This window comes from Drosophila sechellia, chromosome X (genome assembly GCF_004382195.2).
Source record: "Drosophila sechellia strain sech25 chromosome X, ASM438219v1, whole genome shotgun sequence".
NCBI classification, from domain to species: domain Eukaryota; kingdom Metazoa; phylum Arthropoda; class Insecta; order Diptera; family Drosophilidae; genus Drosophila; species Drosophila sechellia.
In genome coordinates, this window is record NC_045954.1 from 6,545,577 (window position 1) to 6,560,825 (window position 15,249).

The following is a 15,249-nucleotide window of genomic DNA, read 5'->3' on the forward strand; positions in this document are numbered from 1 at the left end:
TTAAAAACTCATTTACATGCATATATTTTATGTTTGCCTCACAGAATGTTTTATGGTTAACAAATGTTGGTAGTTCTATGATACAAGGTAGAGTCCCATTTTTTCGGTAAGGAACCAATCCTAATGAGGATGTATGAATGATTAATGATTGAGCTTTCTGAGAGCATCGAAATACGAGCCGGTCATGAGGTCCGCCTCCTGGATACCCAGTTCCCTGGACAGTTTCTCGGCGATGGCTTGACCCTCCTCGAGGGTTTGTTCCTCTGTCAGGCACACCTCCAGCTCCATGAAGTGGCCCAGATCCTTTACCTCGTCCAGGTGGATGCGCGTCTGTCCGCAAAGGAACAAGTGCCGTCGCTTGGCCAGGACACCAAGGACGCCGTTCGACTGGCGCAGGATCTTCTCCAGCACCTCCGGTTCATCCACCTCCGTCTTGTTGAACTTGGAAAGCTTGGGACCGGCCACATCGGGACGATCGTAGTAGACCAATTGGGAGCGCGATGGCGCCTGTAAGTAGCGCAATTTAAGGCGTCCACCCAGCGGAGATTCAAAGAAGACGTCCCTCTGCTCGATTAACTGCGCATCCTGGCTGCCGCTCAGGTTTCTGGCCAGGATAAGGCGCTGCTCGAAGCCCTCAGATCCACCCGGAATCCGTGCCTTCACCTCCACATTGCGCTGATCTGCCGGAGTAACCGATTCGCACATGTTGTTTACGCTTTTGTTGTTAACAAAATAGCGGCAATAACCGATAAGTGGCGCCACAAGATGCTTTCGATAACAGAACATCACAATGCCCAATATAATGTTCTTACTGTCCAAATTCGGTCAAAAGGAAAGTGTATTTAACTGCTATATGTTTAGTTTTTGTTTTTTAATGACGATGCAAGTTTGGGTTGTGCATATTTTATTATTATCTCTGTTTTGCTTGACGCCCGCATCTACAGTTACTTCAGAAGAGCAAAAGAAAAATGCAGGCAAGTGAGAATGCTATAAATCGGCTTTAGTTTGGCGCCACTTTTAAAAGTCCGGGTTTCGATCTGAAATGGCGGGAAAATCAAATTGTACATATATTAATCTTGAGTTATAATAGACAAAGCAGATTGTGATTCTGTTTGAAAACTTTACATCCCATTACTTTAAAACATGATTATGAATAAATTAAAGTAAAATATACTAATTTTGAAACGAAACTAAAATATGATTTCAATTAATCTACGTAGCTTACGTAAAAAAAAGCTTCTGTCTTAAGTCGAATAATTAAATGTAGTTTAGGAGTCGGCATTACGGCCTTTGCTATTCCGCTACCTAAATACTTACATACATATGTACATACGTACATTCATATATACATATGTATGTAGTTGCATATCTACATAAATTAAGATTAAACAAAGAAAGTCCAACAACAAGGGATTATAAAGTAAAATAGTAACCAAATAAATTCGAAAAAATCTGTTTGTCCGGGTACGTGTACATACGTACATACATACATAAGTGTGAATGTATATTCTGTGAGCGTGCAACACACAACTTGAATAGTCTCTTGTCGAGGCCCCGTTTCGTGAACATACGGATACAGCAGTAAAGAGGCGGTGGAAAGGAGGTGGGGAATTCAAGGGGGAGGAGAAGAAGAAGAGGAGGTGGAGAAACGATGCCGCGGAATGAACCAATACATTCACACGTATTTATGGCTGCCAGTGTGCGTGTGTATGTCTATGTGACTGTTTGAGAGTGTGTGTGTGTGCAGAGTGATAGCGCCAAGGGCGGAGGAAAAGTGGGCGTGGGATTCCAGGGGATGTTGTTGCTTTGTTCCACGGGGTGGACTATGCTAGGGGAAGCAGAAGAGACTAGGCATGTAGAAGAGAGCCGGAAAAGAGGGACGAACAAAAGTGGTCAGAAAATGAAGTCCATAAAGGAATTAGGCAAAGAAAGCGAAGTTCTAAAACAAGAGGGGTAGTTTTTCGTTTTTTTCTGAGGCTTTCGGTTTCTCTCTCTCTTAATCTCTTTCTTTGCTTTAAACTTTGATCCTATTCTTTTCCTTCTATTTCGATCATTCAGATTTATGTTTTCTCCTATTTGACATTTTTACTTATCTTTTTTTTTAAATGTTTTTTTTTCGTTTGATGATTACATACTATTTATATTTTTAAATTAAATGGTTTGTATCACTTGTCTTTCCATTTTTGTAATTCTTTTTTATGTTGTGTTTGGCCACAGTTTCTTTATCTCCCAACAAATTTCATCAATTTTTTTCTCTATATTCTATTGGCAGCTATTATTTGTGTTTTCCTTTTCCTCCCAAACATATATTTTTTGATGATTTATTATTATTATTTATTGTCGCCATTATATTATTCGCCAGCCATTTTTGTTTGCTCTAGCGTCTTCTTTTTCTCTTGCTAGATTGTTTTTTTGGAAGGGTGGCAAAATTGAATGGAGTCTTATGTACAATAATATACATACTTACATACATACACATATGTACATGGTAGATCAGATCGAAACAGCTCTCTTTATTACTTTTTCAGCCGGTGATGCTTTATATTCTTTATCATCGTTAATACATTCAGATATGAAATGTGAATTGTATGCCTTATACCCTGGAATTATTATCTATGTACATATGTATGTACAGCTATAATACTTAGCTTCAGATACATTCGTACCCACACATGCACAGCTGAGGGCAACATGGTAGTTTGCAAAATGTAAAACATAATGGAATAAAATTATTATAATTGAGTTTAGGATTCCGGTTGTAACAATAAACACTACGAGCATTCTTCAGTTCACCTTAATGCGTGTGCACTGTACGTAAAATATTTAAAAAAAAAAAAACTTTCTATTATACCTATTATACCGTCAACACCAAGTTGACCGCAATTGTTGTCTGGAATATGTATGAAACTTTGGCCGTAGTGAATGGAAAAGCAACAAAATCATAGCCAAAACAAGAAGCGGGCGAAAAAGGAGCAAAGCGTGGCGTGAGGTAGGCGGGTGCTAGAGCGAGAGGAGCGGATGGGGTGGTAAAACGGAAAAGTGGGCGGCAAAGTGGAAGGGGAAAGAAACGGTCTGTTGCATGGTTGAAATTGCAGCGTGGGTTGGGGGGTAGCAGACGAAAATTTAATGCAGTTTTCTCAATTTTCTATGTGGAATTCTGCGATGCTCGACGTCGACAGCGACGCCGGCTGCGACGTCGACCGCGACAGCGGCAGAGGCAGAAATATAAAATGACGGCGACGACCTTCGCTACTGCAGTCGTTGTTGTAGTTGGAGCTTTTGTTGTACTTGTTGTTGTTGCGTTTTCTTGCCTTTTGTTGCTGTTGTTGTGGCCGGCCCTCAGTTTTTGGTGGCCGATGGCACAAAATTGTATATTGGCCATGTACAAACACACACGCAATCACACCCAACACATACACAGAGAAAAATGGCCTATGTAATGAGATTTAATCATGAACACAATTACTTTTAACAAGCACATAGGAGTTTTTTTCTACAACTTAATTTATAATTCAAAATGTTAATTTTCTTGTGACATTAGGGAAACGGTCGCTTTTACCCCATGTCAGTTTAATTTGCACATGTAAATATTATCACATAAATAAACTTTAAAATCCCAGTTGAAGAAGTTTAATGTGAAGCTATGCAAACTTATTTGATTCAAGTGTGTTTAAAATGCATAAAAGTATGTATGTATGTATCGAGTGTCCGTATGTCTTACGGGTGTTTATATAAAGTAAGACTCTTTTGTGTGTGTATCTGGTTTATGCGATTGTAGCTGTTTACCACCTCTATCGTCTACCGCACTCCCTCCCACTCCCTGGCCACCTGATATTGCCATCTCTCTTTTAACATAACCAGCTGCGACTTTAACTTTACAGTTGTTGTTGCTGTTGCCCTGTCTTTTTTCCTCTTTTTGTATCTGTGTGTGTGTGTGCTTATTTATGTTTTTTTTTTTTTAATCGAGAGAGAGAGATACTTTGACCTTTTTTCCCATCAAGAAGTCTGTGAGCTGGAGATCATTGCAGATTAAATACACACACATACAACAACAACAGCGAAATGTATCTGACGGATACACAGATTTGTATCTCCGCTTTTTCGGTGTTCTTTTTTGTGTTGTTGTCCGTTTGCGTATTCTCTGTTATTTGCTTTTTTGGTGGTATTTTTATTTATTTCCTTTTCCCCCCGGCTTTTATGACTTAATTTTGTTCGTTCCTTCCACTTTATTTTAAATTTTTTTTCCAATTTTGCTTGTGTAAATACATATAAGCTATACATATATTTCGCTTTGTTCCTAGGCACCCAACATTTTTCAATGGAATCGATTGTGGAGAACGAGGGGGCGGAACCCTTTGGCCCATTGCAGACCCCCTTTGAACTCACTTAAGCCCCCTTTCCCCACCCTCCGCAAACACCCTCTGCAGTTCAATGGACTCTGTATTTTTCGGCATACCCTAACTTTTGCGAATCGGGGATAATGGAAACTGGGCAGTGGTTGTCGATCCTTCAATGGAAAAACACACAGGGGTACCAATGAAAGTGCCTAAATATTTTAAATGACCTTCGACATAAGAATGCTTACTATATGCACAACACATATGTATATATATATGTATGTACATATAATGTATCTTAGATAAAGATAAAAATCTTGCTTCTTTTTCATTTCAGTGAAGTCTCAAGGATAGTATCGTAGTCCGGAAACTAGATACTAACTTGTAGTGTATAAAATCCACGACTTTTAGACAATATTTTTCGCCATGCTTGTTTCTTAAGTTTTTCTTTTGGCATGGCACCAAATTTATAAACAACTATAAAGCTTATAACATTCGGATACTCTGCAATACATTGAAATATGTTCGATCAGCAGGCTCAAACAAATTTAGCTGGGAATATTATTATATTATATATATTAAAACTATATTCATTTTAAAAATATTCCAAATCGGAAATCTGATACCTATAGCTAATATACCCTTGCTGTCGTAGGTCTTGATAGAGGAAAAATAAATGGGGAAAAATAATAATACAAAGGAAAAATTAGCTGCTATTTCTCCATCTTCCCCTCTCTTCCATTCCAACGCCCTCGCATTTTCTTTCCATCTCTTTCGCACCAGTATCACCTTCGACTTTTATTTGCAATTTTGCTTTTAGCCTTTCTTCGCTGTTGCAGTGTGCAAATAAATAAATTATAAATGTCTCTATCCACACACACACCGATGACTACATACATATAAGTTGGTGTATGTATATTAATATATATGTATAACTATGTTTCTATATCTGTCGGATATTTCATATTTATTTATCTACCACAGACAAGAAATAGTAAACATACAAACATACATTATACATACATACAATCTAAGCGAAGCAGCACTAAGAGGAACGGCCAAAGTCAATGCTGAATGTAAACGTACATACATATGTGTGTGTATGTATATATTGTTCATATGAAAAACCAATTTTCTTTTTACGCTTGAATTTCTATATATGTAAGTCACTGGACGATTTGAAAAAGTGGGCGAAAAAGGGGAGGAAACAAAACGAAAAGTACAAGTTGGTTCCCAACAAAATGTTTGAAATTCATTTATAATTTCGTAGATACTTTTACATCATATTTCGAGATAAATTGTCACAAACACAAACATGTATGCATGTACATATCTATGTTTGTATATGTATCTAATAATATTGTTACACTTAAAAATACCTTACCTACATAATTGCATGCATATGTATCACCAATTTATGTGCAATTTATGGCTTGGTAAATACATAAATGCTACCTGAAAATAAATTTTAGAATATATTTCAGGTAAAAAGGGATTTTTCAAGCTTTGGGTGCAGACTGAATGGATCTCGCGTTCTAAACAGTGAATTGCGAATATCCCGCTGTATCTTATAACGATCGCATTGGGATTTCTAATTTGAAGTGCTCGAATTCTATGCATATGGGATCATACATATCTCACTATGCGCATATGTAGAAATTCCACTCTTTTATCTCTGATTATATCACTTGATAAGCAACTGAATCATAGGAAATTGTTGGTATTTGATTTGATGAAGCTTATTTGAAGAATTTAAGTGAATCACCTATGTATGTATGTATATGTAGATAATATATATATTATATCTAATTATCTTGAAACTATTTTGTTTTTTACCCAAATCTTTTGATTATTTATTTATGCATTCCTAAATTGGGTTGAGTTCTATGAAGTGTGTTCACACATGATACAAAAAAGAAAAGGCGAAAATTAAGGAAAATCAAAAAAAAAAAAAATAATAATCTTGCTTTCTTATTATCTGAAAATGAATCATGCCATCCAACAACAATGCACAAATATAATTATTTATATGTATGTACATTCATATGTGCATACATATGTACGTGTATGTGAAACGTCACACAAATCTACTATATTTACATATATGTATGTAAGTGTGTGTGGAATTTAAACAAAACGTATTGCAAGAATAATCGCAATGTGAATTGCAAAATACGAGAAGGGAAAACAGAGTTGCCACGTCATACGGTGGCAGCCCTGATCGAGAGAAACTACGAAAGCGCTGACTAACTGTACTTCATCCCATTTTTATTCTACTTTGCCAAGTTTTTTTTTTGTTTTTCTCTCGTTGTTTCCCTTTTTCCGATTCTACTAAGCACGCCCTTTTTTCGTCTCCGTTTTCTCCTTCTAATTTACCAGCGTGAATGGGCAAAAATAGAAGGGAAGATACGTACATAAGTGGCAGAGGAGAGAAACCCGGGAAGGATAAGGAGGTAGAGAGAAGCCCAAAAAAGACCAACCGCAAAGCGAACCAAACAGAAAATAAGCTATAACCGAAACCAAATCGGTATGTAAAAAGTGATGGAGAAAAAAAAGCTGCGTCGACGTTGCTGCCGGCAGCTTTATTGCGGAATTTACTTCTGCGATTTTGCTAATCTCCCACCCACACGCACACTGCCAAAAGGGGTTTATTTATAACTATGTATAACGGGGTGTCAACCAAAATCTCCAGATTTCCACTTCGACTGGCTTGCAAAAATCCCAAGAAATATAGAAAATCCCCGGTGATTTCATTAAATATTGTATACGTACTCTAATTTAACTTGATGTGCTTCACAAGTCTTCATCTTCTACTTTGTTTGGTGTGTGTACATACAATACAAGCTACAATTTACATATATACCATGTATATATATTTGTGCATACATCTGTAGCTATGTATGTATTTCAAGCTTGATACATACATATGTACATGCCTCAGATCGAAGTGCAACTGAAACATCTCCGAAACTCTCTTATCAATCGACATCTGTCTTCTCGGCTGTGTGCGTGTGTTTATGTTATCAGCTCACTCCCAGAAACACACACGAACACACACACACACACACACAGTCGTAGCATGCGGAAGTGTTTTTGCTGTGTTGTGATGGCCTCGGAATGGGAAAAAATTGCAAAAAAAAATACATTTCATACAACCACAATGACAATAAAAATAATAATAATACTAATAATAATAATAGCTGAATATTATTCCTGAAATTTGCAAATTCTGCGCTGCAGAAATCTAAGCAATGCAATGACAACGATGACGACAAAAACCCACGACAGACATTGGCTTTCAGACTCGTCGACTTCGCTCGACGGAGGGGGAAGCTCTGCAGTGCCGGCCAGCCGCTGCATTGAGTGTGCTACATGTCAAGGTCGCTCAGGGAATGTTGAGCCCAGACTTCTGAGTACTTAACACTGCTTTTTCACACATAACCCGAAGCTTTTCACGTTCAATGTAACGTTTAATTTATGGCTTTTTTTCAATACAATCCACTCCTATTTAAGGTCCTCCTTCATGTATTCAAATTCTAACAATATCATTTATGAACAAAAACATTACTTAGGATATCTTAATATTTATAGTATATATAGATAAAGAAGATATTCTTCACGAAATCGCAAAAAAATCTAGTCAACCAATATGCCAACCGACTTACTGGAAGGGCACTTAGCTCCACTTCAGAAATGCTATAATATTGATAACAATAATAAAACAAAAACAAAAAAATAAAACAAGACAACAAACGAGCGACGAATGAGAAACGCAAGGCACAGATGACGAAAACGTCGACGTCGCTGTCGCCGACAAACGAAGAGCGAAACAAAAAGTGGGAGCCGAGGAGCACAGATGCGGTGGGTGCGGATGGCAGAGAAAGCGATAGGCAGAAGAGATGTTCGGGAGGAGTGTGGAAAGGGAGGGGCCGCAGTACACCTGAAAGTCATAGTCATAACGGGTTGTTGTTCTTGTTGTCTGTGCGTTGTTTTTGTTGGTTAGGCGAAAAGAAAAAACAAATAAAATAAAAGAAGAGGATGAAGCAAAAATCAAAGCAAGGTAAATGCAAAAGCAAACAAAAGGAAAAGGGGATGAACGCGGTGGAGGAGGAATCGGCTGATGGGGAGGAAGAATAGGAAGAAGAGCAAAGAAAATGAAATCGCAAACAAATAAGAAGACAATAGCAAACTAAAATCGGCGGCAATGAAACAAGGCGAGAAAGGAGTTAAATTTACACCAAGAATACGGCGGAAAGGAGAATGAGAGAGAGGTCGTACGGGTGGCACCGAAAGAGAGGAGAGGACAGACAACCCGAACTTTTTCCGAGCAAAGCTATCAATCAGCCGAAAAAACGGTGTATTGACCGGATATTTGTTGTACACTTAGCTCGGAAATTCCCGTTTTCCGGGATTCGAACTCATTGTAATGCGTTATGCATACATACATATGCATGTATGTTTGCACATATGTACATACATATGTATCTAAATTCCTAACGACTTCTATTGGAAAAAATAATTTCATTTACTCGAAATTTGCATTTAAGAATCATTATTTTTTTAATGTTTATAAGAGCATCTATTAATAGAGCTTTCACAATGAAAACTACTCATGATCGCAAATTTGTATATGTATGTAATATAATTATTATACAAATGTTACTATTCTTTTCCTCTTTAATGCGGTTGAAAAGATCAACAATTCTTTCAATTCGTTGTAATGTCGAAGGAGCTCCTCACAATTATAATATAAACAAACAGATGTGCAGTAAATCCTATACTTAAACATCATAGACCTGCATATGTATGTACATATGCACGTATCTATGGATAAATATATTTTAGCGGGTAAATATGTGCATTTAATACGAGTGCCGGGTGGAGGCGGAGGGGCGTGGCGATGGGAGTGGGCCGTCTTTCGGGGGGTCGAGCGAAAAAAACACAAAATATAATACTGGGCCAGAAGCTGTCTCGCTTGCACCCGCACCGCTAAACGGGCTGGCCTTGCGCAACGCGCTCGCTTGCTCATACACACAGGCACAGTGCTCTTTAATCTCCAGAGTTTACGAAGAGAGTGATAAGGAGAGTGAGAGGAGAGAACACTCTCGAGCGGTCGCAAACGGAAAGGCCCCGCTTCGCAACGCGTCGTTTTGTTTCGTTTCATTTCGTTTCGTTTGCAGCCACAACAAGTTTTTCAGCAGAAGAGCACGCGTGCAAGCGAGACGGGCATACCAAAAAATAATGCCAACGCACACACACTCACAAATATCTAACCGTTAACCCATTAAGGTCTCTGCGGGCTGCCCTCAAAATAAAAATAAAAGAAAAGCAGAAACTGCCAACATTTCGATAGATAAAAGAGATCGCCACCACCGATAAGGTTCTTCGGGGGATCAGCGATCTAAGGTTCTTCCAAAACTTTCATTATCTGCTACTATTTTTAGCAATGGGTTAATTTCATACTCTATTAGTCATCTAAACGAGATCTAAGAATGTATTGTTATGATCGTTTTCTGGATAAACACAGTATTTCATGTGAAAGTACAATAATACTTGGGTTAAATTACAATATGTTAGTATTTCTTACATTGTTTTATATTTTACTAAGCAGAGAATTTTTTTCTTCAAAATCCACGAATCAGTGTAAAATCTTAAGTTATTTCTAATCATTGAAAATATTTTATTCAATTGTACGCCTGCAGTTATGTATGTTGAGTTTGTTTTGGAGGGAAATCCATTAAAATGTGTGTCATTGTGTGCGTGCCACGTGGTAATCGCTTACTCTGTTGGCTATTGGGATGAACCACCCTCCTACGAACATAATTGCAATTTTTTGTAGAACGCTATCTAATCCCATTTTGTTTGGTATTGTAATTTTTTACCCAATTAAGAAATTCATCAAACCGAAAAAATGTGTTTATTTTATAACAAGCATTATAACGCAACTTTACACGACTTGCTTATCTGGCTATGTCCCTCTCTTTCCCATCATCGCTCTGTCTCACTCGTTGCTTTTCGCACGCTACTCTGTTGCTGTTTTCATTTTTTTTTTTTTTTTGTTAATTCATTATTGAGGCCAATTGAATTTGTGTGAAGCAAAGTGTGCGAGTGTGTGTGTGTGTGTATCTGACAGTGTGTGCGTGCGTGTGTGTGTGTCTAGCAGCGTGCTTGAATGAGTGACGCAGCGACGGAGAGACAAAAAGACGGACGGACTTGCCTGCGCTGCGCTGCTTGGACGAGTACCCGGCAAGAGACTATGCAACACGTTTAAATATGCGCAACCGTCGAGCGACGAACAACAACACGAATGCCGAACGAAAGGGAGAGAGCACAGAAACGAAAAAAAATAACCGAACACAGACGCACGCACACATACCAGCGCAAGTAATTTGGAAGAAGAAGCAGATGACGGCAAAGAAGACGAAGCGAAAGAGGCGGCAAAAGCAAAAAGCAGCAGCTGAGCAGAGAGTTTGATGACGTCGCCTGCCAAAGTCTAACTGTTCGTGGCACGCAGACACACACACACACACACACACATGTACGGATGAACTGGCCATACCCGCTCCCCATTGCAAACCCCCTCCTCCCACCATCACTGCATTTTCTTTGTCTTTTTTCGCGTCTTTTTTATCGATGAGTGCTGGCTGTACTAGTGTTGTTCTTGTTGTTTGGGTCACAAGTTCGCGATGCCGGCTTATCCGAACTTTCAAATGACCTACAGTTGAGATACAAGTCAGAAGTGTATATAATATAAAATTAATTTTCAATATTGATTTTTCTTTAAGATTTATGTACATATTTATGTACTTTCAATATACATATGTAACTTTAGTGGTAGGTAACCGTTGATAGGTAATCTAAACATTATGCATTAGCCAAAGTCATATGCCCATTAGTAATAGGTGTAGGGCACAACTTGCTGCGGGGAAAGCACACACCAAACGGAAAAACACGAGTAAATAAAAAAAAATCGGTAGTAGCATAAATTTGAAAATATTTTCCATACCTTCACAGTATATAGCACCCAAGATTGCTATACATATGTACTTAGCTACATATTCTAACAAAATACATATATACCTACATACATATGTATGTATGTTCCAAGTTGAGAGTATTGCAATGTAAAGAGACTAGTTCAGCATCTGCGGTTAATTTCTAAAAGGTACATGCATACATACATATGTATGCCGATCGGAAAAGCCTAATTGACCTCTTGGACATTAGCAAAGGTGTAAGCCATGTGTAGAGGGATCGAAGCCGAAGGGAGACCAGTGAAGACATTGGAGAAGGAGCAATATCAATTACAACGGGGAAGGGCGACCAGGTGGTCCTGCGTCCGGAGTTGCCAACTGTCACCGAAGGACACGGCGAAGAAGAGAGCGAGAGAAGTGGGGATGATGAGAAGGGAAGCGGAGGAGTAGGAGCAGAAGCAGGAGGTAAGATAGGGAAGAGGTGCAGACTAATTTATGACGCGTTCTTTAAAACACCTTTTTGTGCCGATTGACGGATACGATGAAAACTTACAGCAAAGCAATGCCAACCCAAACACACACACACGTGCAGAGGAAAATGCGGCAAAAAGAAAGTGGAGAAGAGAAGTGGAGTTCGGAAAGTTAGCAAGGGCTGGAAAACGCAGTAGGTGGGAGGAAGAGGGAAAGCCTGGTTAAAAGACAGAGAGAGCGAGAGCTACAGCAGCTGCAGCAGGCGAATGAAAGTGCATAAAAGGCAGCCAACTAAACTGTGCATCGGTGTTGATATTTATGTCTATGTATTAAAAATACATACGCATATACATATACATACATATATATGTATGCATGTGCCTTTGTGTGCAAACTTGGTAAGCACTTTTCATCTTCTTTTTTGAGACTCTTTTGTATGCTCGTGAATTGCAACTGCAACTGCAGCTAAACCACCAGGAATCTAGAGAGTGAATCCCAAAATGATAAGCAAAAGATGCGGATACTGATAATGAAAGCGACAAGCAGAACGGGGTAAAACAACACAAAAACAACCGCAAAAACTTGATGGTGTAAAGTTGCGTTAAAGCCACATAGGCTTAACCCACTGTTTACCCGAACGAATTTAGCGATAAACATTTAAAAAATATACAAAATGTGTAAATTAATTTTTAACTGGAAATTGGAAAAGTACCGGCTACTTGAACTGCTTGTAAAATTCCTTTGAAACAAAGCTTTAGTTAAGCTTAGGAAACACCTGTTCCGCATGGTACTACCCTTATTTTCTACAGGTGAAATTCGTTGTGGCAATGCTCTAGACTTAAATGGAATATCCCCCAATAGGTTAGCATAATAGTTTAACATCCGCTTAACCATATAACCCCAATTCGTATTTCAAAATCCGAAATCATAAAAAAACACACAAATTCTATGCATATTCTGCTATAAGTTGCTAGCGCATTTAAAGTGTATCTTCCAAAAAGATAACCGAAGAGAAATAACGCCAAGCATTTCAACTAGAATGTTTGTTTTCCATCTAAAAAGTACTCACTTAGAGCGTTTGGTAATTGACACACAGAGGGTTAAAGGTGGCAATGGGGCGGTGGGTGTTGAAAGGAGTGGGTAAAATGCGGATGGGTGGGGGAATGTGGGCAAACGCTCACATTAACAACGGCACACCAACACTCAGTAACGCTCTCAGGTGCTGCGGGCGCATTAGTCGAAAGCAGAAAGCAAAGTGCAGCGGAGAGGGAGAAGAGGAGTGGAAAGCAGTGGGCAGAAGAGAAGTGATGTGAGTGGGAAGATTGTGGTGGAAAGTACTGCGGGTGGTGGGCGGTGCGCGTAAGGGGGGACCCGAGGTCGAACGGATGTCCGGTCCCCATTGATTGGCCAGAGTCCCCAATGAAAGGAGCAGTGAGTGGGGTAAGTTAATAGAGGCAAAGAGATACGCAGCAAATCTGCATAATTTTAAGTTTGTGTTAAGAAACTATGTAGAACGACTTTCCCCTTAAACGTTTGGTGGCACAAATGCATTTACAAGGAAATGTTAGAGAAAATTCCAGAAGCAACATGCACCAAAATTGAAAATAGCCATTAGACGCTGTCTAAGCCAAGTCAGTTTAAAAGTGTATACACATTCAGCAGTATTACTAACATTACTAACGTAATTTTGGCAAAATTTAACCGCTTTTAAGCGGTAAGATCTCTTGTTCGTTTTAATTCTTGTATATTGCCACCCTACATACATACATTCATATGTATAAACATCATAATACTCGGTAAGTCTTCCTAGTTCTACTACTTTATGCAGCAAATATCGCTATTCTGTTCCCTGCGCAATCGTGAAGCTTGCCAAAATCATAGCAAACGGCAGAGCCTCCCCTCCGCCTACCGCCCCAATCCTCCGTTTTGAACCACCCAACGCCCAATCCAATATTTCCCATTGATGGTTAAGCGAACGGTCTACATCCACGCATGTACATGTACGCCTAGATTCATACATTCAGACAGACGCACACATGCAGGCACATGTTTAGTCGTGTTTACATAGCAAAGCGCGCACGAAACGGGGCCTTTCGTAACGCTCGCTTCTCACGCTGTCTCCGTCTTTCTCCCCTTACCCACCCATCACACTTACACCCTCTCTCTCTCACTCTCGTACACTCTTCGTTCGCATCGATGGCGACTGACGACGTCGAATGCGTATACCCACCACTACAGATGCACATTTCGCACACTCTAACCGTTGCACATAGCCTCGTACATATAGATTTATATATGTATACATATGTACATATATATATATCTACATATAGCATATGGCTAAATACGAATACCGCACTATTAGAAGGGGGTTTACATGGCCGTAGAGAAAAAAACAAAACAAAAAACAACTTCCACACAAAGTACGAGAAATACCCAAACACACTCACGCACAGCTGACTAATTAGCAAGGCAAAACACAAAAAATCAAAACTCCCACTCAAAATAAAGAGAGATGCCACGAAACAGCGAGCCCGTAGAACGAAAGAATGAAAGAAAGCCACGCACTGGAGAGTCTCGGTAAAAAGCCCGGGAGACACCTGAAACCAAAGCCGAGAGATACCAATAAACTGCAGTGCCTTCAATTGACATTCGGCTTTTGAATACCCTAAAAACTGATTGGATTGATATATACTTATATAAATTGTGTTTCGGTTTATATTGCGTAATCTTATTACACACATAAACAAATGATTGCATGAAAACAGGGTATAGAATTCATTTAGCTTTGCGAGTAGACCCTTTAATAGGCTACAGTTGGTTCTAAAAAAAGCTAAGTGGACATTGCTTTAAGTAAAATATCACAATGTGTTTTGACACAACTGTACGTTTAGTTTTCGGGCCCAAAGAACACCTGCTTTGATCTGACTGTACTTCTCGGGACTCGGTATTAACTAGCAGTTAACTTTTTAGTCCCGTGTGATGGCGGCACAATGGAATTCGACTTGGACTCTTGGACCTGGCTAATTAAATTTTTTTTTTGGTAAATGTTTAGAGTCGGGGGCGACCTTTTGGAGCTGCGCCCGTTCGTGAACTCGTGTATTCGTTTGTTCGTGTTCGTGCTCGGTCGTTCCCGGTTTTCTCTGCCTTCTGGAACGGGGCCTGTCTTGAAAGCCGCAGAGCGCGCGAATACCGAAAACTTCTTGCATTCGATGGTGCGAAAGGGACGGGGAGAGTGATGGCATGTGGGAAAGGGAGAGGGCTAGAGCGAGGAGAGGTGGCCATCGAATGCTAAGCAGGGGCCTTTGCTTTTGCTTTTGGTGCTTGCCAAAAATAGAGCCGCCCCGCCACGCCTTCGCCCACAAAGAGCACCCACCCACCCACACCCGCACAAAAGCAATAACATCATCATCACACCACCAATACCAAAACCAATACCAATACTGTGACCCAGCCAGCTCTGTGTG

At 39.5% G+C, this 15,249-nt stretch overlaps 1 protein-coding gene across 1 annotated transcript; it reads right to left on the reverse strand.

The window, feature by feature from the left end:
- Nucleotides 1–1,016, reverse strand: LOC6612196. The gene has a single exon (XM_002036672.2). The coding sequence runs from the start codon at nucleotides 784–786 to the stop codon at nucleotides 142–144; it is 645 nt and encodes a 214-aa protein (XP_002036708.2). The 5' UTR covers nucleotides 787–1,016; the 3' UTR covers nucleotides 1–141.
- Nucleotides 1,017–15,249: the final 14,233 nt, after the last annotated feature.